The sequence below is a fragment of the Lissotriton helveticus genome, chromosome 6 (genome assembly GCF_964261635.1).
Source record: "Lissotriton helveticus chromosome 6, aLisHel1.1, whole genome shotgun sequence".
Lineage (NCBI taxonomy): Eukaryota > Metazoa > Chordata > Amphibia > Caudata > Salamandridae > Lissotriton > Lissotriton helveticus.
Window position 1 is genome coordinate 1145673921 of NC_136067.1, and position 27566 is coordinate 1145701486.

General features: G+C 46.3%; 1 protein-coding gene across 1 annotated transcript in view; it reads right to left on the reverse strand.

Moving 5' to 3' along the window:
• Window positions 1–27566, reverse strand: part of DRC8 (dynein regulatory complex subunit 8) — a 385308-nt gene that overhangs the window by 236876 nt on the left and 120866 nt on the right. Inside the window, exon 2 of the mRNA XM_078648802.1 lies at window positions 20263–20347. Within this exon, the coding sequence (XP_078504928.1) occupies window positions 20263–20347 (85 nt within the window). The remainder of the gene's footprint in view (window positions 1–20262; window positions 20348–27566) is intronic.

A 27566-nucleotide genomic window follows, 5' to 3' on the forward strand; every position in this document is an offset into this window, starting at 1 on the left:
CTTATACACACAAACTTTCGAAATAGCGCACTCGCTACAAAACTGCATCTACCATGATGCTCCTGGGGTTCACCCGCTGGTGGGTGGAGTCGGAGTGCGACCCATTGACTTACTTAAATGGCTCCCTCGAGCTATGAGCTGACGAGCTCGGATCCCGCACCCGCGCCTTGAGAGGTATCAACCTGAGAACACTTGGCAGCCTGCACAGCAAGCCCCTGACCGACCTACACTCTGCTGACGAGGAACAATAATTCCGAAACACCGGTGTCCAGAGTTGGTGCTGCAAACTTGCTTATACACACACACTTTCGAAATAGCGCACTCGCTACAAAACTGCATCTACCATGATGCTCCTGTGGTTCACCCGCTGGTGGGTGGAGTCGGAGTGCGACCTATTGACTTACTTAAATGGCTCCCTCGAGCTATGAGCTGACGAGCTCGGATCCCGCACCCGCGCCTTGAGAGGTATCAACCTGAGAACACTTGGCAGCCTGCACAGCAAGCCCCTGACCGACCTACACTCTGCTGACGAGGAACAATAATTCCGAAACACCGGTGTCCAGAGTTGGTGCTGCAAACTTGCTTATACACACGAACTTTCGAAATAGCGCACTCGCTACAAAACTGCATCTACCATGATGCTCCTGGGGTTCACCCGCTGGTGGGTGGAGTCGGAGTGCGACCCATTGACTTACTTAAATAGCTCCCTCGAGCTATGAGCTGACGAGCTCGGATCCCGCACCCGCACCTTGAGAGGTATCAACCTGAGAACACTTGGCAGCCTACACAGCAAGCCCCTGACCGACCTACACTCTGCTGACGAGGAACAATAATTCCGAAACACCGGTGTCCAGAGTTGGTGCAGCAAACTTGCTTATACACACGAACTTTCGAAATAGCGCACTCGCTACAAAACTGCATCTACCATGATGCTCCTGGGGTTCACCCGCTGGTGGGTGGAGTCGGAGTGCGACCCATTGACTTACTTAAATGGCTCCCTCGAGCTATGAGCTGACGAGCTCGGATCCCCCACCCGCGCCTTGAGAGGTATCAACCTGAGAACACTTGGCAGCCTGCACAGCAAGCCCCTGACCGACCTACACTCTGCTGACGAGGAACAATAATTCCGAAACACCGGTGTCCAGAGTTGGTGCTGCAAACTTGCTTATACACACACACTTTCGAAATAGCGCACTCGCTACAAAACTGCATCTACCATGATGCTCCTGGGGTTCACCCGCTGGTGGGTGGAGTCGGAGTGCGACCCATTGACTTACTTAAATGGCTCCCTCGAGCTATGAGCTGACGAGCTCGGATCCCGCACCCGCGCCTTGAGAGGTATCAACCTGAGAACACTTGGCAGCCTGCACAGCAAGCCCCTGACCGACCTACACTCTGCTGACGAGGAACAATAATTCCGAAACACCGGTGTCCAGAGTTGGTGCTGCAAACTTGCTTATACACACAAACTTTCGAAATAGCGCACTCGCTACAAAACTGCATCTACCATGATGCTCCTGGGGTTCACCCGCTGGTGGGTGGAGTCGGAGTGCGACCCATTGACTTACTTAAATGGCTCCCTCGAGCTATGAGCTGACGAGCTCGGATCCCGCACCCGCGCCTTGAGAGGTATCAACCTGAGAACACTTGGCAGCCTGCACAGCAAGCCCCTGACCGACCTACACTCTGCTGACGAGGAACAATAATTCCGAAACACCGGTGTCCAGAGTTGGTGCTGTAAACTTGCTTATACACACAAACTTTTGAAATAGCGCACTTGCTACAAAACTGCATCTACCATGATGCTCCTGGGGTTCACCCGCTGGTGGGTGGAGTCGGAGTGCGACCCATTGACTTACAACATGTAAATGACGTTCGAGGAATTACATGTGGCATTGACTCGTAATTTGATTGGGTTACCCCTCATGGGGTGATTCGTGACATTCCCTAGTATACAATTGTTACAATTGCTACAATTGTAGCATGGTCTGAGACCTTTGAATGTCTCCAGTTTCGTCTGATCTTTGGGTTTAGACAACATCTCCTTCAAGTTACGTCCCCTTGTATAGGCAAACAAGGGTGGCTGTGAAAACGCTCCCTGAAAATCCGGTTCCAGACTTAGTAGAGGCCAATGTTTAGTTATAATGTTTCTGAATTGATTGCTGATGACAGTGTATTTGGACACTACCACCATCCGTGTGTTTTCAGTTTCAGCGCGTAAGCCGAGCAAGTTACAGATGAACGCGAGTGAGGCATGGGGATCACCCCGTTATAGACGACAGAGCACACACACTTGGGCGACGGATTTATCGTTTAATTCTGGCTTATTTTGGTCCATTTTAAGCACCTTTCAATGCCATCACACCCCTGTTTAATTTCATGCACCTAGCACATACACCTTGATTTATTAATGCACGTCACCATCAGGGACTTTGACGAGGTAGATTCTTAGCATGTCGGCATAGTGCGCACCAGCATGTATGGACGCAATTCATTATTGTGAAGTTTTATTATGAAGTATTTAGTGATAGGAGGTTCTTTTTTGTTGTAGAGCATTCCCCTGAGGAAGGGCTTATATTCAGCCCGAAATGCATTGGGACTGTTAAATATTGGATGCTATATCATTGGAATATGTACATGGAATTTATTTCTGAAGCATCGTGAAGTACTCATGAAGATAATGAGTTTGGAGTAAATCATATGAAACAGCAGAATCGTGTGGATTTCACTTTCTGAAGAACTATATATGAACATTTAGACAGTGTGTCATTTGAGTGCTGTGCACCGGGGAGTCTTCCTCCAAGCTGGGGAATCTGGGTAGTACTCTTTTGTTCTGCACGCTGACCGGCACAGACAGCGTCATCCCTGGCAGCACGCCACAGACCATCACAAGTGGTTCAAATTTGGATTAACCTACCAGCTGTGCAGGTCCTTTCCAACCTTTTAGTTTGTCTTTAGCAGATAACCTGCAATTTATAAAAGTGGTCCATCTGTTATACAGCCCACTTCCCTGAACAGGAATCACACTTGGGTTGAGGAGCAGGGCTGACTATGCATTATGTCATCATATGTAGATGATTACTTGTGGTAATTTACTAAGCAGTCATCTGTGACTGCCTCGCTAGTACATACCATTTCGGTCTTTCTGCCCATCTTTTTGGATTAATTGTCTATTTGAGAACCTGGCTTGGCAGGTCGGGCTAGACTGTTCCCATGGGACACAGGGTCTAGACTGATTTGCATATGGCTGGCTTCAAACTGGAATGGCATGGTGAGGAATAAAACAATGGATTTAGGCCCAGATCTCTGTACTGGGGTGAATGTATGACATTGTTCTGCATTCTGTCCATCAACTGTTGTTTTTTCTATTTGATATAACATCATTTATATGCCTGCAATTGACACGTACTGTGAGTAATTCAGCTTTTTGAAACTTGGATAGACATGGCTGTCTAGTGGCATGCAGTAAGGATTAGACTAACGCTTTTCAGTGCTTCTACCTGCATTATCGCTCTAAAAAAAGCCTCAGTTACACAACTGGAATGCCTGTCTGCCTTTGCATAAATATTGCTGCCATCACTTGCCCAGCATTGATTATTTATTGTCTATGCTAGGTTTCACTCTGCTGTATCCAGGAGTGTCGGGAGATGTGGCAGTGAAGAAGAGGTGAGCTATCCATGGATTCACAAAAAGTAAAGCTTAGAATGAGAAGATGGTGGTGAGAGAAAGGAGAGAACAAAAGATTCGGTGAGACAAAGTGGAGGGAGATGGGATGGGAAATGACAAAGGGAGAGAGGAAGAAGTCAAAGGCAAAATGAAGGATGAAAAGAAAAAAAGAAATAGAGGGTGACAAACGTTCCCTGATCTTTCATAACAAAGCATAGGATCCTGGGGTCCTGGGGGCATAGGATAGCTTGTGTCTCACAAACACAATTCTGTTAATGTATTTTTACAGAGTTTTATTCAGTTTTGCCACAAGAAGCTTGGTCTCCCTTTCTCGCAGGGCCTTTGGATTCATTTTTTGACACGACGAACATCCATCCACGTCGTGGTCGGAACTCAAACACCAAATACAGTCCTGGTGTGGGTCCGTAACGGACATCATCTTTCCGCATTCCCTGCAGGGTTTAAAACCCGTCTTCTTTGTCGACATAATAACGAGACAAAGAGGCAAGAGAACAGAGAAACGAAGAAAAACAGTAACAGAGTTACCAAAAGCTACTGAGTATCCCGAAACCGTTAGCGTCGACGACGCGGAAAAAAGGGAACTGATGTCATCACGCCGGCGTGGGCCTAATATAGGCATCGGTGACGTCAGCGGAGTCGCGAGCGATGCCGTGTCTCTATGACGTCCAAGTCCATGTCGGCGCGAAGCTACAAAAAGAATTTTCGAATGTTGCTGACGCAAGGGGGGTAATCACAAGGTGAGGAATCCACACGGCAGATGTATCTATCAGAAACCACCTTGTAACCTCTGAGCACTATCTAAGTTCCCTTTGTATCCAGCAACCTGGACATGATTTAAAAGTGGGCGCGTGGTGAAAAATCCTCATGCTCCTGTTGGAGAGGCTGATTTGGGGGTCGGACGACCTACTAATGAAAATATCATTCACCTTAGTCATCCGACAGTGAGTAGAAATGTGTTCTCTTCTGTTTTTTTACTTCCTAAAGGACTTTTTCTGTTTTGGTTCAGCTCTTAATCAGGCCCACGGTAAAAACATGGCCTCTTCAGTATTCTGGCTAGCAATTAGAAGCATTTGGAGTTTAAGGTACTCACCACACAAAGATACCGAACCAGTGAAAGTCTAAGGAGATTGGAGGCTATATGCAAATGTGGGTTTATTCTAGATAGGACACAACTGACCAACAGTTCTGGTCCGAAGTTTTCTGCCATCACAGTGCTTAAAGGTTCAAAGTACGAAGACCACTGAGGTAGCATAGCTGCTAGGCGCTCCATGTCATGTTTTGAAAGTGAGAGGTTAGTAACCCAGCATATATACTTTGGTAGTGTTGCAGCTGTTTTAAGGCATTTTCTAGACCATAAAAGTCTGCAAAAAGGGGTCTGTAGGAAATGTGGTTATTGATTGAGGGGTGGGTGAAACCATACTCAAGCAGCAACCACAATCCTTGTCATGGTGAAATCACACGCAAACTCCAAATAAACCACCTGTGCTCATTCCTTTGGTAGCTCGGAACAGAGCAGTCAAGCTTAACTTAGAGGCAATGTGCAAAGTATTCATGCAACACTTCAAAACGTAATAAAGTGAAAGCACAACAAAAGAAGAATCCCACACCAAATTAGAAAAACAAAGACAATTTTAGTAAAGAAAGCAAGACCAAAATGACAAAAATCCAATCAGTGGAACTGAAGACATGCAAGCATAAAGATATTAGTCAAAATAGCGCCAAACAGCACAAAGCGCCAACTGTGGTTATCTGGTCAAGCCGGACCGGTACAAAGTCACACGCTCAGGCCAAACCCGATGGAGCATGGGCCTGTTATAGGGAACCAATTAGGCCCATGAGCTGCGTTGGGCAAGGCAATGTTCTTGCGTAGAGATACGTAGCGCAGGGGTGGTTCCGATGGACTGCGATAGGCGATGTGAAGTATTTGCGTTGGGGAAGTCCGACAGCAGACACAATGCATTGGTTTTGAAGGCTCTGCATTGAGCAGCACAGGCGATACGCCGGTTCTGCAGGGAAAGCACCGGGCCTTGGAGGAGATTCGCGGATTCCGCTGAATCCACTGAGAGGCTGGCAGTTCAGCTTCGGGCCCACTTCGAAGGCTCAAGGACTGTGGTGGCACCATTTGGGAGGGCAAGACTCACAGATGGCTGAGTCCAAGTGATGGGTTCAAGGTTCTTGAAAGCCTGTTCTGTCCCTGAGGCTTCTGATCATGAGCCCAGCCAGCTAGCCCATGGAGTCACTCTGGGGTTCTGGGCTTAGAGATACAGGTCCAGTCCTTCTCACCTAGGCAAGGGGGCAGCCGAGCAGCACATCAGCAGTCCTTTGAGGCAGTAGTCCAGAAGCATGGCAGCCCTTTCAGCAGCACTGCATCCCTTCTTCCAGGCAGAGTCCACAGGTTCAAAAGTGTACTGAAGAGCTGGGTCTAAGGGTCCAATATTTATACACAGTGACTACTTTGAAGTGGGGAAAGCATCTAGAAGTTTCCACCCGAGGTGTCAATCAATCAATCAATCAGTCATTTGTAAAGCGCACTACTTACCCTTGAGGAGTCTTCTGAAGGTCAGTTGGTCTTGGGTCTGCCGTAGGCGGATGGGGAGGGTGTTCCATGTCTTGGCGGCGAGGTGGGAGAATGATCTGCCGCTGGCGGTCACTCTTCGGATACGGGGGAAAGTGGCGAGGGCATGGTCGGCGGAGCGGAGCTGGCGGGTGGGGGCGTAGAAGCTGAGTCGGCTGTTTAGGTACGCTAGTCCGGTGTTGTGGAGTGCCTGTGTGAGGAGCTTGAAGGTTATCCTCTTGTTGTCGGGGAGCCAGTGCAGGTCTCTCAGGTGGGGTGTGATGTGGCTGCGGCGAGGGATGTCGAGTATCAGGCATGCGGAAGCGTTCTGGATGTGTTGGAGCCGTTTCAGGAGTTTGGCCGATGCTCCTGCGTAGAGGACGTTTCCGTAGTCCAGTCTGCTGCTGACGAGGGACTGGGTGACCGTCCTTCTCGTTTCGGTGGGGATCCACTTGTAGATCCAGCGGAGCATGCGGAGAGCGTTGAAGCAGGAGGAAGAGACGGCGTTGACCTGCTTCGTCATGGAGAGGGTTGAGTCGAGGATGACCCTTAGGTGGCATGCGTGGTCGGTGGGCGTAGGAGCAGTTCCTAGTTTGGTCGGCCACCAGGAGTCATCCCAGGCCGAGGGCGTGAATCCGAGGATGAGGACCTCCGTCTTGTCAGAGTTCAGCTTCAGTCGGCTGTTTCTCATCCATTCTGCGATGGCCTTCATTCCTTCGTGGAGGTTAGTTTTGGCGGTCAGGGGGTCTTTGGTGAGGGAGAAGATCAGCTGGATGTCATCGGCGTAGGAGATGATGTTGAGGTCTTGTAGGCGGGCGATGTGGGCGAGCAGTGTCATGTAGATGTTGAACAGCTTTAGGCTGAGGGATGAGCCCTGGGGGACGCCGCAGATGATCTCGGTGGCTTCGGAGCGGAAGGGGGGAGGCGGACACTCTGTGTTCTGCCAGAGAGGAAGGAGGTGGTCCAGTCCAGGGCCTTCTCTTGGTTCCCGGCATCATGGAGGCGTGTTGGTAGTGTGCGGTGGCAGACAGCGTCGAAGGCGGCTGACAGGTCCCGGAGGATGAAGGCCGCGGTTTCTCCGTTGTCTAGCAGGGTCCTGATGTCGTCGGTGGCGGCGATGAGGGCAGTTTCGGTGCTGTGGTTGCTGCGGAACCCGGACTGGGATGGGTCCAGGATGCTGTTCTCCTCGAGGAATCTGGTCAGTTATTTGTTGACGACCTTTTCGATGACCTTTGCCGGGAACAGGAGCAGGGACATGGGTCGGAAGTTCTTGAGATCCTTGGGGTCCGCCTTAGGTTTCTTGAGTACGGCGTTGATCTTGGCGTGTTTCCAGCTCTCCGGGAAGGTTGCTGTCTCGAAGGAGATGTTGATGGCTTTCCGGAGATGGGGTGCAATGGTGGTGCTGGCTTTGTTGAAGATGTAGTGTGGGCATGGGTCTGACGGGGATCCGGTGTGGACGGAGTTCATGATCTTGATTGTGTCATCGTCGTTGATGTTGGTCCAGGAGAACAGGCGGTTGATGCGGGTGGTGATCGAGGAGCGGGGTTCTCGGTGGTTGCCGGGGCGGTCGTGGATGTCTATGATCTTGCGGTGGAAGAAGGTGGCCAGCGAGTTGCGCAGGTTTTGCGGAGGTGGGACGTCACTGGTCGAGGAGGATGTAGTCCGTGGAGGCGAGGGCGTGTGTGCGGACGAAGTCGGCGATGGAGTCGCTGAACTGTGGTCGGGGTCCGGGAGGTCTGTAGACGAGGGTTCCTCTGAGGGTGGTGTTGGGGTCAGTGTGGATGTGGAAGTGCAGGTTTTTGGCGGTGCTGAGGGTGTCGTCTGTGTTTGTAGAGATTTTGAGAGTGTTCCTTTGGACGATGGCGATTCCTCCTCCTACTCTGTTGGTGCGGTCCTTGCGGGTGATCTTGTATCCTTCTGGGATGGCTATGACGATGTCGGGTGCCGAGGAGGGCTTCAGCCAGGTCTCCGTCAGGAAGGCGATGTGTGGGGTGTTGGAGTCCAGTAGGTCCCAGAGTTCAAGGGCGTGTTTGCGTGCGGAGCGGGTGTTGAGAAGAATGCATCTGAGGTATTTGGGTTCTTTAGTAGGTGGGTTGGCGGGCCCGGAAGCTGGTGAAGCTGCAGTTCTGACAAGAGAAGGGTCCTTGGGTGCGCTTTGGGGCGGCCAGGCAGCAAGTGCATGATCGTCCGCCGTTGAGTGCGTGGAGGGTGCTGGAGTCGTAGCGGAGGCGGGTGTCGTGGCGTTTGCGGGGGCCAGGGGTCCTGGCGCTAGGCGCGGTCCAGGCGTGGACGGGTGCAGACGGGCTTGACTTCGCAGCGACAGCGGCGCTGCGCGGCCTCCATCTGAGGAAATGTGGGAGGAAGGAGCAGCTGGGAGGCGGGGGCAGGGCAGCGAATGGAAGGTGTCAGACATTCTCTTCCTCCCCGTGCTCTTTTTTTGAATATTTGTGTATTGACCGTGGTGAGTGGCGATCCATGGACACTGTTTGCACGCAAAATAAAGTTTGTGGAATCTGGATAACAACTAAAGGGAAGGAGTGCACGCTCCAAACACATGTTTTTCTGCTTCTCAATTTATCGCCGCATGGAGCGGATGCACCCTATCTGATACATCAACTGTATTAAAAAGAATAACATAATGGAACATATATTTGTCACCGCGGAGTCCGAAGGAATGAAGTTGAATTAACAATAAACGTATGGACATTCACGATGGCCAGTGAAAGCAACTATATATGGTTGTTAGTAGAGGGAGCGTATATTATGATTTTTTATGCACGAATTGTCAGTGTAATTATGTGTATAAGGGGTTTATTTAGTTTTGAAATCACAAATATTGAGTACGCAGTTTTTAAACATCAAAGTATTTGACTGAATTGTATTTTCGAACATCGGTGCTCAAACCTGAGGTCATTTTATGAATTTAAATGAGTTCAATTAAAGCTTTTGTTATGATGATAGTAGGGACGGGGGGTGTTTGGTTAGTTTAATGAGGTTTTATACACTGGGTTTAAGTCTGTTGGGTGACGTAGTGTGATGAGGGAGGTGCATTATGGGAGTGAGAGTTGTTGGGTAGAGTGATGTCTTAATCGTAGGGGAGGGAAGTCACGTGATTTGATAGTGCGCACAGCGAGGGTTCAAGAGTGAGAGTGGGTGCAGCTGAGTAGGTGGATTAACAGCTAGGATGAGGGAGGAAGGAGTGCATTACTGGAGAATAGCACAAGGCGTCAGAGCGTTGGAGTTGAGGGTTGTTGCAAGATAAAGCTACATGGTTATGAACCGGGTTAGGAGTGCGAGAGTGGTGAAAAGAAGGGGACCGGGTTAGGAGTGCAAGAGTGATGACGAAAATGGGAGGATGGTAAAGGGGAGACGATCAGTTTGAGTAAAGGCAGTCACGTTGGTTTTAATGCACTGAGGAAAGGCACAGCACAGGGTGCAATAGGCAGGGCGGATTGGGTGAAATACAAAATATTTTTTTTAATTATGTTAGACCAGGGCTGGGTATATGTAGGCGCTCATGAGTCTCTAGCACATTGAAGATATGCAATGTTTTGGGCATAGCAGGGGAGGGACACAAAGGTGAATTTATCAGCATTTAAGTATTAATTTTTCATTTTTCATTTTTAATTTGTGATATTTTGAGCACATGGGTGAGTTTAGTGGAATTTATGTTGCTTTCACTATTCTAATGATGAAATATGTGACTACGTTATTTATTGCATTGGTTTAAGCAACCCCTAACGAAGAGCCACGGTGGCTCGAAATGCATTGGGTATATACAGCTTGTCGACTTCTAATTGTGATTGATTTGGACGTACCTCTGTTTAAAGCCTGGACTGGCGAGCATTGGGTATTGGAAGAATCAATAAAGTTTACAGAATTAATCACACTGCCTCCGCTGTGATGAAAATTAAAAGAGTATGAATATAATACTGGATGACAAAAATGATATGGTAAAAAGTGTCTACATTGGAATACCTGGTTTAATGACATATATTGGTGGGATTGATTCCCAAGCTCGCAGTGCAAGCGCGAGAGGAGTGCTCTTTTTTTGAATACTTGTGTATTGACCGTGGTGAGTGGCGATCCATGGACACTGTTTGCACACAAAATAAAGTTCGTGGAATCTGGATAACAACGAAAGGGAAGGAGTGCACGCTCCAAACACATGTTTTTCAACTTTCTAAAAGTGGCATTTTTAGAATTGTGACTAAAAATCCAACGTTACCAATAAAGAGGGCTGCTAACTACAATTCTTTAGACACTAAACTAGTCCGGTCTACCTGCTCCCAATTGGTAGTTACTGCTTATTAGAACATTGGAAGGTTGGGAGCTCGATCGAAAACAATGGAGTGCTCTGGGCTTATAATGGCTGGTATAAGCCTGGAGCTCCAACATTCCAATGTTTCTTTGTTCACAGCTCTGGATTTGAACAAAGGCTTCAAGGAGCCTGAGGGGATTCCAATCCCCTCATGCTCCCAAAAGGCTTTGTTCTTTTTTGTTAGAACATTCTGCCCTCTAGTGGCAGAATGTTCTAATAGCCTTATAGCCCTTCGTAGCTGGGCTATACCGCTATTAAAGTCCCTCTCTTTTTTTTTGTTTTTTTTGTGTTATTATTTTTTTTTATTATTATATTATTATTTTTTATATATTATGTGGTACTGAGTGGTATTGTGTTGACTCTATTTATGTTTCATTGAGTAGAGTGTAAATATGTGGCATGTAATTATGTGGCACTAAGTGGTATTATATGGAGTGTATTTATGTTGCATTGAGTAGAGTGCTATGTGGCGTGTAATAATGTGGCACTGAGTGGTAATATGTGGAGTGTATTTATGTTGCATTGAGTAGAGTGTAATTATGTGGCATGTAACTATGTCACATTGAGTGGTATTATGTGGAGTGCATTAATGTTGCATTGAGTACAGTGTAATTATGTGGCGTGTAATTATGTGGCACAGTGTTCTAAATTCTAATCTAATAAAACTTCAAAGTACATATCCTACATTTTACATACACTGCACTCTGCCCTCTGGGCTGTTCATGGCCTAACCTAGGAGTTGCTTACATGTATTAACAAGCATTGGCATAGCCAATAGGTCTCGCCTTTGGGACCTTATGTGTTTAGCCAGAACTTTTGGCTATGTTGTAGAGCATTGTGGCTGCTGTGCATTATGTTGAAAAGTTATAATAAAAAGTGTTAAGCATTTTTGTTACCTTTATACAAACGAAGACTACATTATATACAACTGAAAAACCTGATTTAAAAAAAGATGTTAACATAAAAAATGTCTTCTACTTTTTTTGTACTTGCACTGCTGGCAACTTCTTCCTGCCTGTTCTCATGCTTGTTTGTTATAATTTTTTATGTTATGGGGGAGCGGGACATAAATAACAGGTGAGTGGAGGTTGTAAAACAGTAATTTAATTAGAACACGAGCAGCGGACGGACACTAGGGGAGAATCAACAGATGCCAGATTCCAAGGGCAGACTGACGTGATGCTTAGGTGGTGCGCTGATGCAAAATGGTGGTGGTAAATTATGATTGGTGTTCAGGTGGTGACACTATATGGTGTGGATTGGAGGTACGTTGTGAATTGTGGAGTTGAAATATGTTGTTTGGTGTGTAATTATGAAGAGTGTATTGGAAATGTGTGGAGTTGAATTGTGTGGCCTGATGGAACTGTGGTGTTAAGTGAAATTATGCTTAGTGAAATTGTGTCATGGTGTGACTCTCCTGACCCGCTCAGAAGAGGTCGCTCCCCACGCTCCCAAAGCTCTGTGGCATCGTAGCGCTTCAATCTGCTCCCGAGGCTCTGTGGCATCGAAGCGCTTCAAGCTGCTCCCAAGGCACTGTGGCATCGTAGCGCTTCAACCTGCTCCCAAGGCTCTGTGGTATCGTAGCGCTTTCAGGCTAATTTAGACCACCGCTCGCTCTGCTGCCAATATCTGTAGCGCTATCTCAGTGTGATTGTTGGGGATTCCCTAACACTATATTTACTCTGCATTGCTGCCTTTGCCTGTATTGTAATTGTAGTGCTCGCATTGCTCTGCTCGCATTGATTTTGAAAGTAATTTATGCCCGATTGTGCATCTGCCCATACAGTCACCTCAGTTTGTGCCCCAGTCTAGCCCTGTTTCGCTTTCTTTTTGTTGCTGCCATTTTGTTGTTGTTGTGCCTTACAGCCCGTCTCACCACCCCGCTCCCGCCTCCTAGCTGCTCCTCCCTCGCCCCACCCCCCTCCACTATCCACTTATGACAGATGCTTTTGCGCGCAGCGTTCACGCGCAGCGGTCGCGCCCCAATCGCGCCGAAGGTGCACCAAAGGTAAGCCGTCTACGCCCTTCCGCGCCTGGATCGCGCCCAGCGCCAGACCCCCTGGTCCCCGCAAATCCCTTCCCACCCGCATATCATACGACGCCGCCACCCTCTCAGCCCTTAATCCCGGCCGCACACCACAATGCTACCAAGCGGTCCCAGGACACACCCATGGACCCTTCACCTGCCACTCTTGCAAGTTCAACTGCATCAGGACCCACACCAAATCCTCAAACTCCAAACAGAGCTCCGACACTAACCACCTAAACTGCATCCTGCTCAACACCCGCTCGGTCCACAGACACTCCATTGAACTCTGGAACCTACTCGACACTACATCGCCGGATGTCGCCTTCCTTACAGAAACATGGATGAACGCCTCATCAGCGCCCGACATCGCCATAGCCATCCCGGACGCCTACAAGATCATCCGAAAAGACCGCACCAACCAAACAGGAGGAGGCATCGCCATCGCCCATAAGAACACCATCCGCATCACAACCAGCTCCGACGATTACCTAGCTACCGCTGAACACCTTCACTTCCAGATCCACACCGACCCCAAAACCACACTCAGAGGCACCCTCATTTACAGACCTCCAGGACCCCGCACACAATTCAGCGAAGACATCACTGACTTCATCAGCACACATGCCCTCCCCTCCGAGAACTACATTCTACTGGGAGACCTCAACTTCCACCTGGAAAAGAAAAACGACAGCAACACCACCACCCTTCTGGACAACCTGGCCAATCTTGGACTCAAACAACTTGTTGACACCCCCACTCACCTAGCCGGACACACGCTCGACCCTATCTTCACCTCCAGCAAGCACATCTCCTTCGTTCACACCACAGCTCTCCACTGGACGGACCACAGCTGCGTTCACTTCAACTACAAAAAGACCACGACCCACAACCCCCCACAACCTATCCCTCGAAGAAATTGGAACAAAATCACCACCGACCAGCTCTTCACTTCGCTTCACCAAAACCTCCCGGCCAAATCGTCGGACCCAAACCAAGCAGCCTCCAACCTCGCACAATGGATCACCCACAGCGCCGACGAACTAGCACCCCTGAAAAAACATCATATCAAGCAAGGTAGCAAAAAAGCCCCCTGGTTCAACGATGACCTTAAGAAATCCAAGAAGCTCTGTCGTACTCTCGAGAAAGCCTGGAGAAAAAACCCAACCACTGACAACCTGGCCACCTTCAAGAACGCCACCCGCAAACACCACCAACTGATCCGATCCTCCAAGAAATCAGCATTCAAGAATCGACAACAACGCCCGCAACAGCAAGGAACTATTCAACATCGTCAAAGAATTTACCAACCCCACCGCCGGCACCAACGACATCACTCCCTCCCAAGACCTCTGCGACTCTCTATCCTCATTCTTCCACAACAAAATCGCCGAAATACACAACAGCTTTGAAAACCAGTCCGAAGACCAGTCCACTCCACCCACCTCCGAACCAAAACCGCACTCTAACAACCTTTGCGCCTGGAACCCAATCACCACCGAAGACACCATCCGCCTGATGAACTCCATCCACTCAGGATCTCCAACCGACCCATGTCCCCACCACATTTTCAACAAAGCAGACTGCATCATCGCACCCCATCTCCGCGATGTCATCAACTGTTCCTTCAACTCCGCTACCTTCCCGGAAAGCTGGAAACATGCCGAACTCAACGCCCTTCTGAAAAAACCCACAGCAGACCCACCGAACTTAAGAACTACCGCCCCATCTCGCTCCTCCCATTCCCTGCCAAAGTCATTGAGAAAGCCATCAACAGTCAGCTCGCCGCCTTCCTCGAATCCAACAAATCCCTCGACCCTTCACAGTCCGGTTTCCGAGCCAAACACAGCACCGAAACCGCCCTCATTGCAGCAACAGACGACATTCGAACACTACTGGACAACGGAGAAACGGTTGCCCTCATCCTACTTGACCTTTCCGCAGCCTTTCATAGCACCCTCATACAAAGCCTCAGCAACGTCGGAATACAAGGTAAAGCATTGGACTGGATCATCTCGTTCCTCGCCGGAAGAACCCAAAGAGTCCGTCTCCCCCCTTTTAGATCAGTAGCCACCGAAGTCATCTGCGGCGTACCACAAGGATCATCACTCAGCCCAACCCTCTTCAATGTATACATGAGCCCCCTCGCATCCATTGCGCGCCAACACAATCTCAACATCATCTCCTACGCAGACGACACACAGCTGATCCTCTCCCTCACCAAAGACCCAAACACCACCAAAACCAACCTACACGAAGGAATGAAAGAAGTAGCCGAGTGGATGAAGAACAGCCGTTTAAAACTAAACTCGGACAAAACGGAAGTCCTCATCTTAGGATCATCCCCCTCTGCCTGGGACGACTCATGGTGGCCTCCGGCCCTAGGAACCGCACCCACACCCACGGACCACGCACGTAACCTAGGCTTCATCCTGGACTCCTCCCTCTCGATGACCAGACAAGCCAACGCCGTCTCATCATCTTGCTTCAACATCCTACGCATGCTCAAAAAAATCTTTCGCTGGATCCCCAACGAAACAAGAAAGACGGTCACTCACGCACTGGTCACCAGCCGACTGGATTACGGAAACACCCTTTATGCCGGAACCACAGCCAAACTACAGAAAAAACTCCAACGCATCCAAAACTACTCAGCCAGACTCATATTGGACATCCCTCGGCAAGCTCACATTTCCGGCCATCTGAAAGACCTCCATTGGCTTCCCGTCAACAAGAGAATAACGTTCCGTCTCCTCACCCACGCACACAAAGCCCTCTACGACCTAGGACCAGAATGCCTCAACACGCGAATGTCCTTCTACACCCCCACCCGCCAACTACGATCGTCCAATCAAGCCCTTGCCGCAATTCCTCGCATCCATAGATCCACCATGGGGGGAAGATCCTTCTCCTACTTAGCGGCCAAAACCTGGAATTTCCTCCCCACCCACCTCCGCCTTACACAGAACCACCTTTCCTTCAGAAAGCAATTCAAAACTTGGATATTCGATAAGTAAAGCACCCCCCTTCCTCAAGCGCCTTGAGACCCTCTGGGTGAGTAGTGCGCTATATAAATTTTTGAACTTGAACTTGAACTCGTGTGGAGTGCATTTATGTTGATTAGTGGTATGTGGTATAGAGTGCATTTATGGGGAGTGTATTTATGTTGCATTGTGTACAGTGCAATTATGTGGCGTGTAATTATGTGGCACTGAGTGGTATTATGTGGAGTGTATTTATGTTGCATTGAGTAGAGAGTAATTATGTGGCGTGTAATTATGTGGTGCTGAGGGGTATGTGGAGTGTATTTATGTTGCATTGACTAGAGTGTAATTATGTGGTGTGTAACTATGTTGCACTGAGTGGTATTTTGTGGAGTGTATTTATGTTGCATTGAGTAGAGTGTAATTATGTAGTGTCTATGTGCCACAGTTGTATTATGTGGAGTTGTTGCATTGAATAGAGTGTAATTATGTGACGTGTAATTATGTGGTACTGAGTGGTGATGTGTTGACTCTATTTATGTTTCATTGAGTAGAGTGTAAATATGTGGCATGTAATTATGTGGCACTAAGTGGTATTATATGGAGTGTATTTATGTTGCGTAGAGTGGGATGTGGCGTGTAATAATGTGGCACTGAGTGGTAATATGTGGAGTGTATTTATGTTGCATTGAGTAGAGTGTAATTATGTGACATGTAACTATGTCACATTGAGTGGTATTATGCGGAGTGCATTGATGTTGCATTGAGTACAGTGTAATTATGTGGCGTGTAATTATGTGGAGGGTATTTATGTTGCATTGAATAGAGTGTAATTATGTGATGTATAATTATGTGGTATACTGAGTGGTATTATGTGGACTGTATTTATGTTGCACTTAGTAGAGTGTAATTATGTGGTGTGTAATTATGTGGCAGTGAGTGGTATTATGTGGAGTGTATTTATGTTGTATTGAATAGAGTGTAATTGTGACACATGATTATGTGGCACTGTGGTATTATGTGGGGTGTATTTATGTTGCATTGAGTAAAGTGTAATTATGTGGCGTGTAATTAGGTGGCACTGAGTGGTATTATGGGGATTTTATGTTGTATTCAGTAGAGTGTAATTATGTGGCGTGTAAGTACGTGGAACTGAGTGGTATTATTTGGAGTGTATGTTGCATTGAGTGCAGTGTAATTATGTAGCATATAATCATATGGCACTGAGTGGTATTGTGTGGAGTGTATGTTGCATTCAGTAGATTATGTGGCGTGTAATTATGTGGCACTGAGTGGTACTTGGAGTGTATGTTGCATTGAGTGCAGAGCAATTATGTAGCATATACGTATGTGGCACTGTGTGGTATTATGTGGAGTGTATTTATGTTACATTGAGTGGCGTGTAATTATGTGGCACTGAGTGGTATTATGGGGAGTGGATGTTGTATTCAGTAGAGTGTAATTATGTGGCGTGTAAATATGTGGCCCTGAGTGGTATTATTTAGAGTGTATGTTGCATTGAGTGCAGTGTAAGTATGTAGCAAATATTTATGTGGCACTGAGTGGTATTGTGTGGAGTGTATGTTGAATTCAGTAGAGTGTAATTATGTGGCACTGAGTGGTATTTGGAGTGTATATTGCATTGAGTGTAATGTAATTATGTAGCATATAATTATGTGGCACTGTGTAGTATTATGTGGAGTGCATTTATGTTGCATTGAGTAGAGTGTAAGTATGTGGCGTGTAATTATGTGGCACTGAGTGGTAATATGTGGAGTGTATTTATGTTGCATTGAGTAGAGTGTAATTATGTGGCATGTAACTATGTCACATTGAGTGGTATTATGTGGAGTGCATTAATGTTGCATTGAGTACAGTGTAATTATGTGGCGTGTAATTATGTGGCACAATGTTCTAATGTGGAGGGTATTTATGTTGCATTGAATAGAGTGTAATTATGTGATGTATAATTATGTGGTATACTGAGTGGTATTAAGTGGGCTGTATTTATGTTGCACTTAGTAGAGTGTAATTATGTGGTGTGTAATTATGTGGCAGTGAGTGGTATTATGTGGAGTGTATTTATGTTGCATTGAATAGAGTGTAATTGTGACACATGATTATGTGGCACTGAGTGGTATTATGTGGGGTGTATTTGTGTTGCATTGAGTAAAGTGTAATTATGTGGCGTGTAATTAGGTGGCACTGAGTGGTATTATGGGGATTTTATGTTGTATTCAGTAGAGTGTAATTATGTGGCGTGTAATTACGTGGCACTGAGTGGTATTATTTGGAGTGTATGTTGCATTGAGTGCAGTGTAATTATGTAGCATATAATTATATGGCACTGAGTGGTATTGTGTGGAGTGTATGTTGCATTCAGTAGATTATGTGGCGTGTAATTATGTGGCACTGAGTGGTACTTGGAGTGTATGTTGCATTGAGTGCAGTGTAATTATGTAGCATATATGTATGTGGCACTGTGTGGTATTATGTTGTGTGTATTTATGTTACATTGAGTAGAGTGTAATTATGTGGCGTGTAAATATGTGGCACTGAGTGGTATTATTTGGAGTGTATGTTGCATTGAGTGCAGTGTAAGTATGTAGCAAAAAATTATGTGGCACTGAGTGGTATTGTATGGAGTGTATGTTGAATTCAGTAGAGTGTAATTGTGTGGCACTGAGTGGTATTTGGAGTGTATATTGCATTGAGTGTAATGTAATTATGTAGCATATAATTATGTGGCACTGTGTAGTATTATGTGGAGTGCATTTATGTTGCATTGAGTAGAGTGTAAGTATGTGGCGTGTAATTATGTGGCGTGTAATTATGTGGCACTGAGTGGTACTTGGAGTGTATGTTGCATTGAGTGCAGTGTAATTATGCAGCATATACGTATGTGGCACTGTGTGGTATTATGTGGAGTGTATTTATGTTACATTGAGTAGAGTGTAATTATGTGGCGTGTAATTATGTGGTACTGAGTGGTGTTTGGAGTGTATTTTGCATTGAGTGCAGTGTAATTATGTAGCATATAATTATGTGGCACTGTGTGGTATTATTTGGAGTGTATGTTGCATTGAGAGCGGTGTAATTATGTAGCAAATAAATATGTGGCACTAAGGGATATTATGTGGAGTGTATGTTGCATTCAGTAGAGTGCAATTATGTGGTGTGTAATTATGTGGCACCGAGTGGTATTTGAAGTGTTTTTGCATTAAGTGCAGTGTAATTATGTAGCATATCATTTTGTGCACTGAGTGGTATTGTGTGGAGTGTATGTTGCATTCAGTAGAGTGTAATTATGTGAGAAATCACAATTGTCAGACTCCACAGAAATGTATACATTCTCGTACCAAGTACCTGTGGTCCTCCTCTCGCTTGGGCTGGGCTGGGCTAGGCTGAACTCCGATTTTAAGGGCCAGTGTGATGCGACACGGTGGAACAACAGTGCTGCAGTAAGATTGTTGTACTATCCAGGCACTGCAGATGAGCTTTGGGGTGCACGGGCTGTAGTATGCGGAGGTGTAGTGCACCAGGGCCAGCGCGACCACCATCTATTTCCAATTAACGCAACTGCAAGACGCGGGCACGATAATTGTAAACAGATGGCGCTGCTGCTCGCGCCTGAGCACCCTAGGCCAGGGGAGAGAGAAGGCGGGACATGCACCCACCTTGGGCCATTGCGTGCTGTCTTTCTCAGAAAGACGCATGCAAAGGCCAATAGTGGGAGATTTAAAAAAAGCACACACACAAGAGTGTGTTTCGAATTTAACCCCTTCCGCGTGTGGCGAATTTTCGCGCTGTGCAGGAGTTTTTATTAGTGGGCGGGATTCGGACGGCCGGGGGCCGTCCTCCACACATGTCCACCGAGACGCATGATGGCTCCTGGCCGTCACGAGCATGCAAGGGGTTAAAGACCTTACACTAAAAGCCTCGCAGAGCAGCGCATGCGCGCTTGCTCAGGCGAGACCTAAAAAGGAAGGGTTGTGCCTTTTAGGTTTACTTTGCCAGGTCAAAATGGCAGTTTAAAACTGCACACGTAGGCTGTGATGACAGGCCTGAGACATGTTTAACGGGCTACTTAAGTGGGTTGTACAACAAGTGCTGCAGGCACACGGAGAGCATTTAATTTACAGGCTCTGGGCACATGTAGTATCAATTTACTAGGGACATACAAGTAAACTAAATGTTCCAATTGGGTATAAGCCAATTCTGCCATATTTAAAGGAGAGAGGACAAGCACTTTAGCTCTGGTTATCAGTGATAAAGTGTGCAGAGTCCTAACCAGCAAAAATTAAGTCAGCAAAACAGAAGACAAAAAGTTAGGGGAGAACCATGTCAAGGATGCCAGTTCTAACAGGGTCAAAGGCCATTAATGATATTTAGCTTATTAACATGCGCTATGAAGTGTCCTTCAAAATGTCATACCAAGTATTGTAATGACACCCATAAGTACCATGAAAATATGGAAACATCACACATAAGTGAACTAAAAACTTACATTGTGAAACCCATCATCGGTATAACGACAGACAATTTTGATAAGCAATAGCGGGTTGTACATAGTAGTACTCTAGTTTACATATATTTTCGCAGTAAACCATATTTTAAACATTCTTCAATCAGCATAACCCATGGTCTGACAAACAATCAAAAAGGATGCTTCGCAAGAACATTCTCCTACCTGACATCCACAGTTTTGTTGGTCTCGTGGTCAAACACATCAAAGGCTTCTGTTATCTTTTTGTGTAAATCTGCTACCATGGCCTCTGTTAAGGGGAAACGTGCATAAAATAGTGTCAGTTAAGTGCTGTATGCAATAAAGAAGACACTCATTTTAGAATTAGAAGTTGAAGTCACTTAGACGAAATGATTTTACTTGATCAAAATCAGTGGCGTAATGCAACATGGTTTCCTAGCCCTCCACTGCAAATGGTGATCAGTGGCCCCTTAAATTTCCATCAACCGCAGTCAGTGTCCACTACTCCAAATCAAAGGTCTGCAGAGTGCTAAAATGACTACTCATACTCAGTAAATTGTGTAACGTGTGAAATGCAAAGTTCCTATTACTATAGTATATTTTCACAGAGATCATAGGTTTGTGTCTATGGACAAGTATGTTTGTAGCCCAGTTTTATTAATAGGAGGAAAAAATGCAGTGACTTATTGGTATCGCTGGATGCTATTTCACAGAAGATTCATGTGCCCATGCGTGAAATCAATGGTGATCCTTCAAATTCCCTGTTCTTTGCTAAATGTGATCTTGTCCTGGCTGGATTCCTTCAACGGATCCTGCACCCAAAGGTTCTACAGAATGTGGCAGCTCGCTTGTTGGCCAGCTTCACCAGAGACATCATATAGGTTCAATTATCCAATTTATAGTCTGACTGCCAGCGGCACAACATACAGACTGTAAGATCCAGTGAATCCGCAAATAAGCGTCCTTCAAAAGCGGATCTGTTTTTCTTCATCAGAAACATAAACATTACGCCCCTCCTACAGATCTTGGAGTTGAGACTGCCTTGCTACTGAAAATTTCACGCATCAATAGGACCCTCAGGTGGATGGTTAGTCTCAGTGCTGGCGCCCACCACGCGGAAGTCTCTTTGCATTTTATCTGTGCGAAATTCAACACAAAACTGCCTTTAGAGAGACATCCTAAACTTCCTCCCTTGTGAAGTCAGTCACCAGGATGGAACACTGTACCTTCTCAGCCCGTCCTGTAGCCAATCCCATCCCCCTTTCATGAGCAGAAAGTCTGTGCCGCTCCTCAGTGCATGCAATCCCTCTTCAATGTTCTTCACATGCTCTGCAGAACATTACCAGAGAACAGAGGAGGTTTTATTATTATTTTATTATTATTAACATGCGTTGTAATGCATGCGTGGTTATGGTGTGCGTGGAAACGGCCGCGTTGTAGTGGCCGTTTCCCCAGAGGAGGCTGCTACTACATACTACATACAGTGAGTGATTGTCCAGGTATAGAGGTGTCAGACCCCTTGGATGTGCTTGAGCTAACCACAGCGTGCCTTTCCTCAAGCCGTCTGCACCGAAGAGTGAGTGAGTGTGGGGACGCGTTGCACAATCAGCTCGATTAAATTGTTACCACAGAGTACCTCTCACTCGGAGTACGAGCACTTGTATTTATGTATTCACTGAGTGTGTATTGCAGTGCATTTGCCAGTGATCTTTGAGTCCTGCTCAGTTATCCGGTGTAACTTTGAGGGAGCTCCATATACATGCAAGTGAGCTTCAAATACTTCTTGCCCTTAAGTGTGCCTGGAGCTATGCCATTTGAACCTTAAATCGCCTAAACTACAATTGTCCATCCCTTGCACTTTGTAAGTGTACTCAGAGGTAGCCTCGAACCCTATATAAATGCAATTACAATTAGATAAAAAATTCTGTGCTTAGCATAGTGTGCCACGTGCTTAGTATTCTGCTGTTTCTGTCACTTCATCCAGATATGTCATAAAAGTAACATCACACCAACAAAAAGCCAGGACTATTGGCTTTGTCAGTGGTTGTTAGTTGCGTAAGATAAATAAGCAACAACTATGGTTTCATTGCAATGAATATTGAAAATGCCTCTGTTTTGAAATGAGGCTGTGAAAGAACTATAACGAGTCTCTTTGAAGTTACATCAAAGGCAGTGAAGTACTGCAGCAGAGTTAAGATTTTTTTTCAGGGCAGAAATGAAGAGCCCGATAGGGACCCATCTCAGCACCAGCTTTTTTTTTTTTTTAGAACTTCCGGTGCTGAGTACCGACAGGACCCAGCCCATTTAAAGCCCTGCCTACTGTCCTTGTAAATAGCGGACGGGTGGTCCCCTTAGTTGCATTGGATGTGCTTATTGTCTATGCAGGAAGTGCCAATCCCGGAAATGGGAGGGCCCGATGGTGGAAATCGGTGGTGCCAGTAGGAGGCGAGGGCGATGGCCTCATTTGAAATTTAGCCTGCACTTATCTTTTTTTTTGTAACAAATACACCCTCCCAATACCTGCCAAACACACTTTCCAAATGCCCCTTCCTCTGCCAATAAACACTAATCAGGAATGCTGTTCCATTAGGAAGCTTTGGGTTCAACACTGTTGCGCCCTTAATAAAGCATTAAACTTACATTAATCAAGAGCAACAGAAAATAATACATCGAAGTACATGCTAAGGATTTAGCAAAGTAAACGTCCTAAAGTCTCAAGTGTGCCCAATAACGTGGCAACTCAAAGAAACACGTCGCAGCGTTTAACAAACATGGCGTTCCCCTCTTGGCGAAATATTGCCGGAGGACTTTGGTTGCGTGTGTTATGTCTTGTGCAAACCCTAACACGGCAGAGGCTGTGAATGTAAATGTTTCTGCCTAGTTCTTATTCTAATATTTGCCAATTATAAAAGCTGGCATTAAAAAGAAGCGACTGGGCCAGTTGAAAAAAAAAGCACGTACCCGCCCACGGTTTCTCTTCTCCAGGGAAGCAAACAGCAACGGAAAATAATCGAAAACAGCTCCCAGTGTCTGCGCTCCTAAGAAATGAAGTAATGGCAAGTCCTTTGCTCTGGTAGGTCTGTCAGACATTGAAGACATTTGGCAAACTACAAAAATTAGAATGTGCAGCACCTTCACGGGCACCATGAATTTCTTCCATAAGATACCACAGTAGCGTAGGCAGTGCACAAGCCCTTAGAGCAAAAAATAAGACCCTCCGACCGCATTCTGAATTATAAAATGCAACAACAATAAAGGTCAGTGAATGGGCCCTCACTCCTGTGGGCCTCGGTGCCACTGTACCTGCTGCACAAACGGAAGCTACGCCGCAGAGACCAGAATCTGGTGCACAAGAGGGACTCCTCCCACACACAACTGTCTGCAGCAGGTACCCTAACCCACTGAGCTAGCTCATAGGCTTGCATCCTTAGATTTTAATATAAAGTCCTACGTAGCCATCAAACACGAAGTTACTTATTTATAGATGATGTGTCATTCTAGCTTCACAGCTCCACTTAAGAACAGAATGATTTTTTTTGTTAAATCTGAATGAAGTCTGTTTCGAGTTTTACAAGTGGCATGACGTCTGTCAGCTGCTAAATATGGAACACAAGGAGGACTCACTTATTCCTCTAATATGCTGCATAATTCTCATTTTTTAAAGTATAGATATAAAAATATAGCCGAGCATGTTTGCAGAAATAGCTTTTCACGAATGTCAGCTTGCAACGTGTGAAGACTAGCCTTTGCTGCTCCTGGAAAATCAGTTATTTAGGTCTAATCAATTCGGCTCATAATTCGCTATTTTTGAATTTAATACCATACATTATATCTAGTGGTTATCAGTTTGAGCAGTTCTATTGGATCGATTTACTGTACTGTATTCAAATGCAAGTTTATTTGGTCAAAACGTCTATTAAACTTTCGGAGACATCGTAGTATGTCATGAATAAATGCAAACAGAATATAAAATCTTAAAGTAAGACAGTACCTTTTTACATAAACTAAAAAGTAGCCTCGCTAGGCTGCCACATCCACATCATGCATGTCTACTAGAAGACTCAAGGCAGCTGACTGGGACAGTACACCATCATTTACAAAACAAGCATTAGGAATGCATTAGGGCTCTGGTTTGTTTTAAGTTAGAGATAATGGCATTGTAAATGGCAATGTGTTTTAGGCACTCTGCACTGCCACTCTGCACTCTGCACTACCAATCTGCACTCTGCACTACCAATCTGCACTCTGCACTACCACTCTGCACTCTGCACTACCAATCTGCACTCTGCACTACCACTCTGCACTCTGCACTACCACTCTGCACACTGCACTACCACTCTGCACTACCACTCTGCACTCTGCACTACCACTCTGCACTCTGCACTACCACTCTGCACTACCACTCTGCACTACCACTCTGCACTACCAATCTACACTCTGCACTACCACTCTGCACTACCACTCTGCACTCTGCACTACCACTCTGCACTACCACTCTGCACTCTGCACTACCACTCTGCACTCTGCACTACCACTCTGCACTACCACTCTGCACTACCAATCTGCACTACCAATCTGCACTACCGCTCTGCACTACCGCTCTGCACTCTGCACTACCAAACTGCACTACCACTCTGCACTACCACTCTGCACTACCACTCTGCACTACCGCTCTGCACTACCGCTCTGCACTACCGCTCTGCACTACCGCTCTGCACTCTGCACTACCAAACTGCACGACCACTCTGCACGACCACTCTGCACTACCACTCTGCACTACCACTCTGCACTACCACTCTGCACTACCACTCTGCACTACCACTCTGCACTACCACTCTGCACTACCACTCTGCACTACCACTCTGCACTACCACTCTGCACTACCACTCTGCACTACCACTCTGCACTACCACTCTGCACTCTGCACTACCAATCTGCACTCGCCAACAGACACGGCGGACTCGTGGAAAATTAATGAAGTGACCTAGAGGGTGAGGATGGGATACTCCGCTACCATCGAGTTCGTAGAAGAACAAGATTACATACGAAAAACAAGCAGCACAGAAAGCATCACTTTCGCGATCGCAATTATTTAAACAAGCAGCACAGAAAGCATCACTTTTGCGATCGCAATTGTTTAAACAAGCAGCACAGAAAGAGATCACTTTCGCGATCGCAATTGTTTAAAAAAACCAGATCTGATGCATGTGATTCTCTACATTGCTGGCCGGCTGTTCATGCGCGCACACAGAGCTGAAGGGAAAAAAAACACAGCAGTGCGGACCAATTACCATGCACATGGCAAAATACCACACGCAAAAAATGCGCGCTTTCTGGAATGTGGCAGCCCGGACCCCTTTCAGAATTCTTTTTTTCCTAATACATAAGAGCTCGGAAACTCCGCCCCCACTTCGTGGTGACGTAGGCCCGAGCCCTAAAAACTGGGACAATACACCATATTTTACAAATAAGTTTTAAAATCTGGTCAAGCAAGTATATAAATATAAAACAAGCCACCAAAACATGGGAACATGTACATTTGCAATTTCAGGTAAGGGAGTAGCCAGAAAATTAAAATGCCCACTCCTTAACGACTTTACTCTTACATAGCGATAAATGCGCACGTAGTAAAGTGAGCAATCCCAACCCTTCCTATGAAGGGTCATAGGAACTGTATCCCGGGGGAATATTTGCAGAAAATGATGCAAAGTTATGATTATTACAGCATGATTTTAAAGGAATTCGACCAAAAACTGCACATTTACCTGTAATTACCTATTTCTCTGATTCACAATTTCCCTCTTCTTTCTCTCCTTTTATGCATCGTTCTTTCCTTCATTCCACCATCTTTTTTTGGTTTATGTGTACCTCATTCTTTCTTTCTTTCAATCTTTCTTTCCTTGTCTATTCTTCTCTCATTCCACCAGTCCTTTCTTTCTACCTTCTTTTTATCCATTCATTCTTATGTTTTTCCTTGCACTCTTTCACACACTTGCATCTTTTCTTTTTGTATCCCTTTCATTAGTTAATTATTTCTTTCTTTTTTCCTACAACTGCCCATCCTTTCATCTCACATTTCTTCTTTGTTGTTGCAATATATTTTCCTGTGTTCCTTCTTTCTTTCCTTTCATTTCATCTTTAAAAAAAAATGATCTCTGATCCGCTCACTTTTGGCAGCTGTAAGAGGGACTACGGGATTCAGGAGAATGAACGATACCACCACGTTCAATTACTTCACTGGGCGCTGTCCCCTCAGGTGAGAGATGCAGCTACACGGCCCCTCACGAAGTTCGAAGCGTTTCTGACCAAGACTTCCTCCATGAAAGGTGTCATCACTTTTATATATGGGTTCCTACTTTCCACTGCACTTTCCCCTAGACCTCGATACATGTCCCTGTGGGAGGGGGTCCTTCAACGGGACATTTCTGACGCAGAGTGGACACACTTATGGTCAGATATAGCCAAGTTTAACCACTCCGTGGATCTTAGGGAGGCGCACATAAAAACCATGATGGATTGGTACCTACACCCAGCCAAGCTGAGACAGATAATCCCGGGCACTTCCGATGGATGTTGGAGGGGTTGTGGGCTTTTAGGGGACTTCCAGCATATTTGGTGGGATTGCCCTATTATCCGTCCATTCTGGGAGGAAATTCTTGCCCAAATTAAGGAAATGTTGGGATACCCCATTCCTACTTGGATGGCCACTACCCTACTAGGTCTCCGTGATCCCAGTCTCGAGCATCAGACTAAGGCAGACAAGAGGTTTATGTGGCTCAGCATCGGGGCGGCCAAGCTCACCCTCGCTGCGGCGTGGAAAAGGAAGGAGGCAACAGCCACCTCCCTTTGGCATGCGCGCCTATGGAGGCTATTGAGTTTGGAGAGGATGGCTGACATTTTCCTGGATGATTTTAAGAACTTTGAATTCCGCTGGGGCCCACTGGTCGCTTTCCTCTCCAAGGGTCTTCTGTCCGCAGTGTGTCCGGCTAGCGTTAGAGCCCTCCACTTATTTCAACTGTGATCTCCGGACATTATGCGTCTTGCCCTTTTTCCTCTGTAAGTTGCTACCACCACTGGGGAGGGGGGAGGGTTGTGGGGAGGGAGGGGGTTTTATTGTAATTTGTTGTTCTTAGTGCAATTTCCCTAACATCATTTCCTCTATGACAAAGCCTGCCAGGGAACTTGCACGCAGAAGCTTTCTGATTGACTCAGCGTAAGGTGGCGGCTGTCAGTTCGTGCCTGGGGTACATAGGTTATCAGCCGAGCCGCTGTGAGGACCTTCGCCCTGAACTTTCACTGATCTCCCACTTAGATTACAAGCCGTTTGGTATTCCCAATATATGTCGGGAACTGCATCTCCAGAGAACTACTCTGTATGTTAAGGGTCTGACTAAAGGGAGCTGTGTCTGGCTTAACGCGCTGCATCCGGGCTGTGATTTCAATGCTACCCCCCCTGCGTGGGACGATATGCGGGATTGTCGCATGTGTTTTTGTTTTTTTTTAAAATG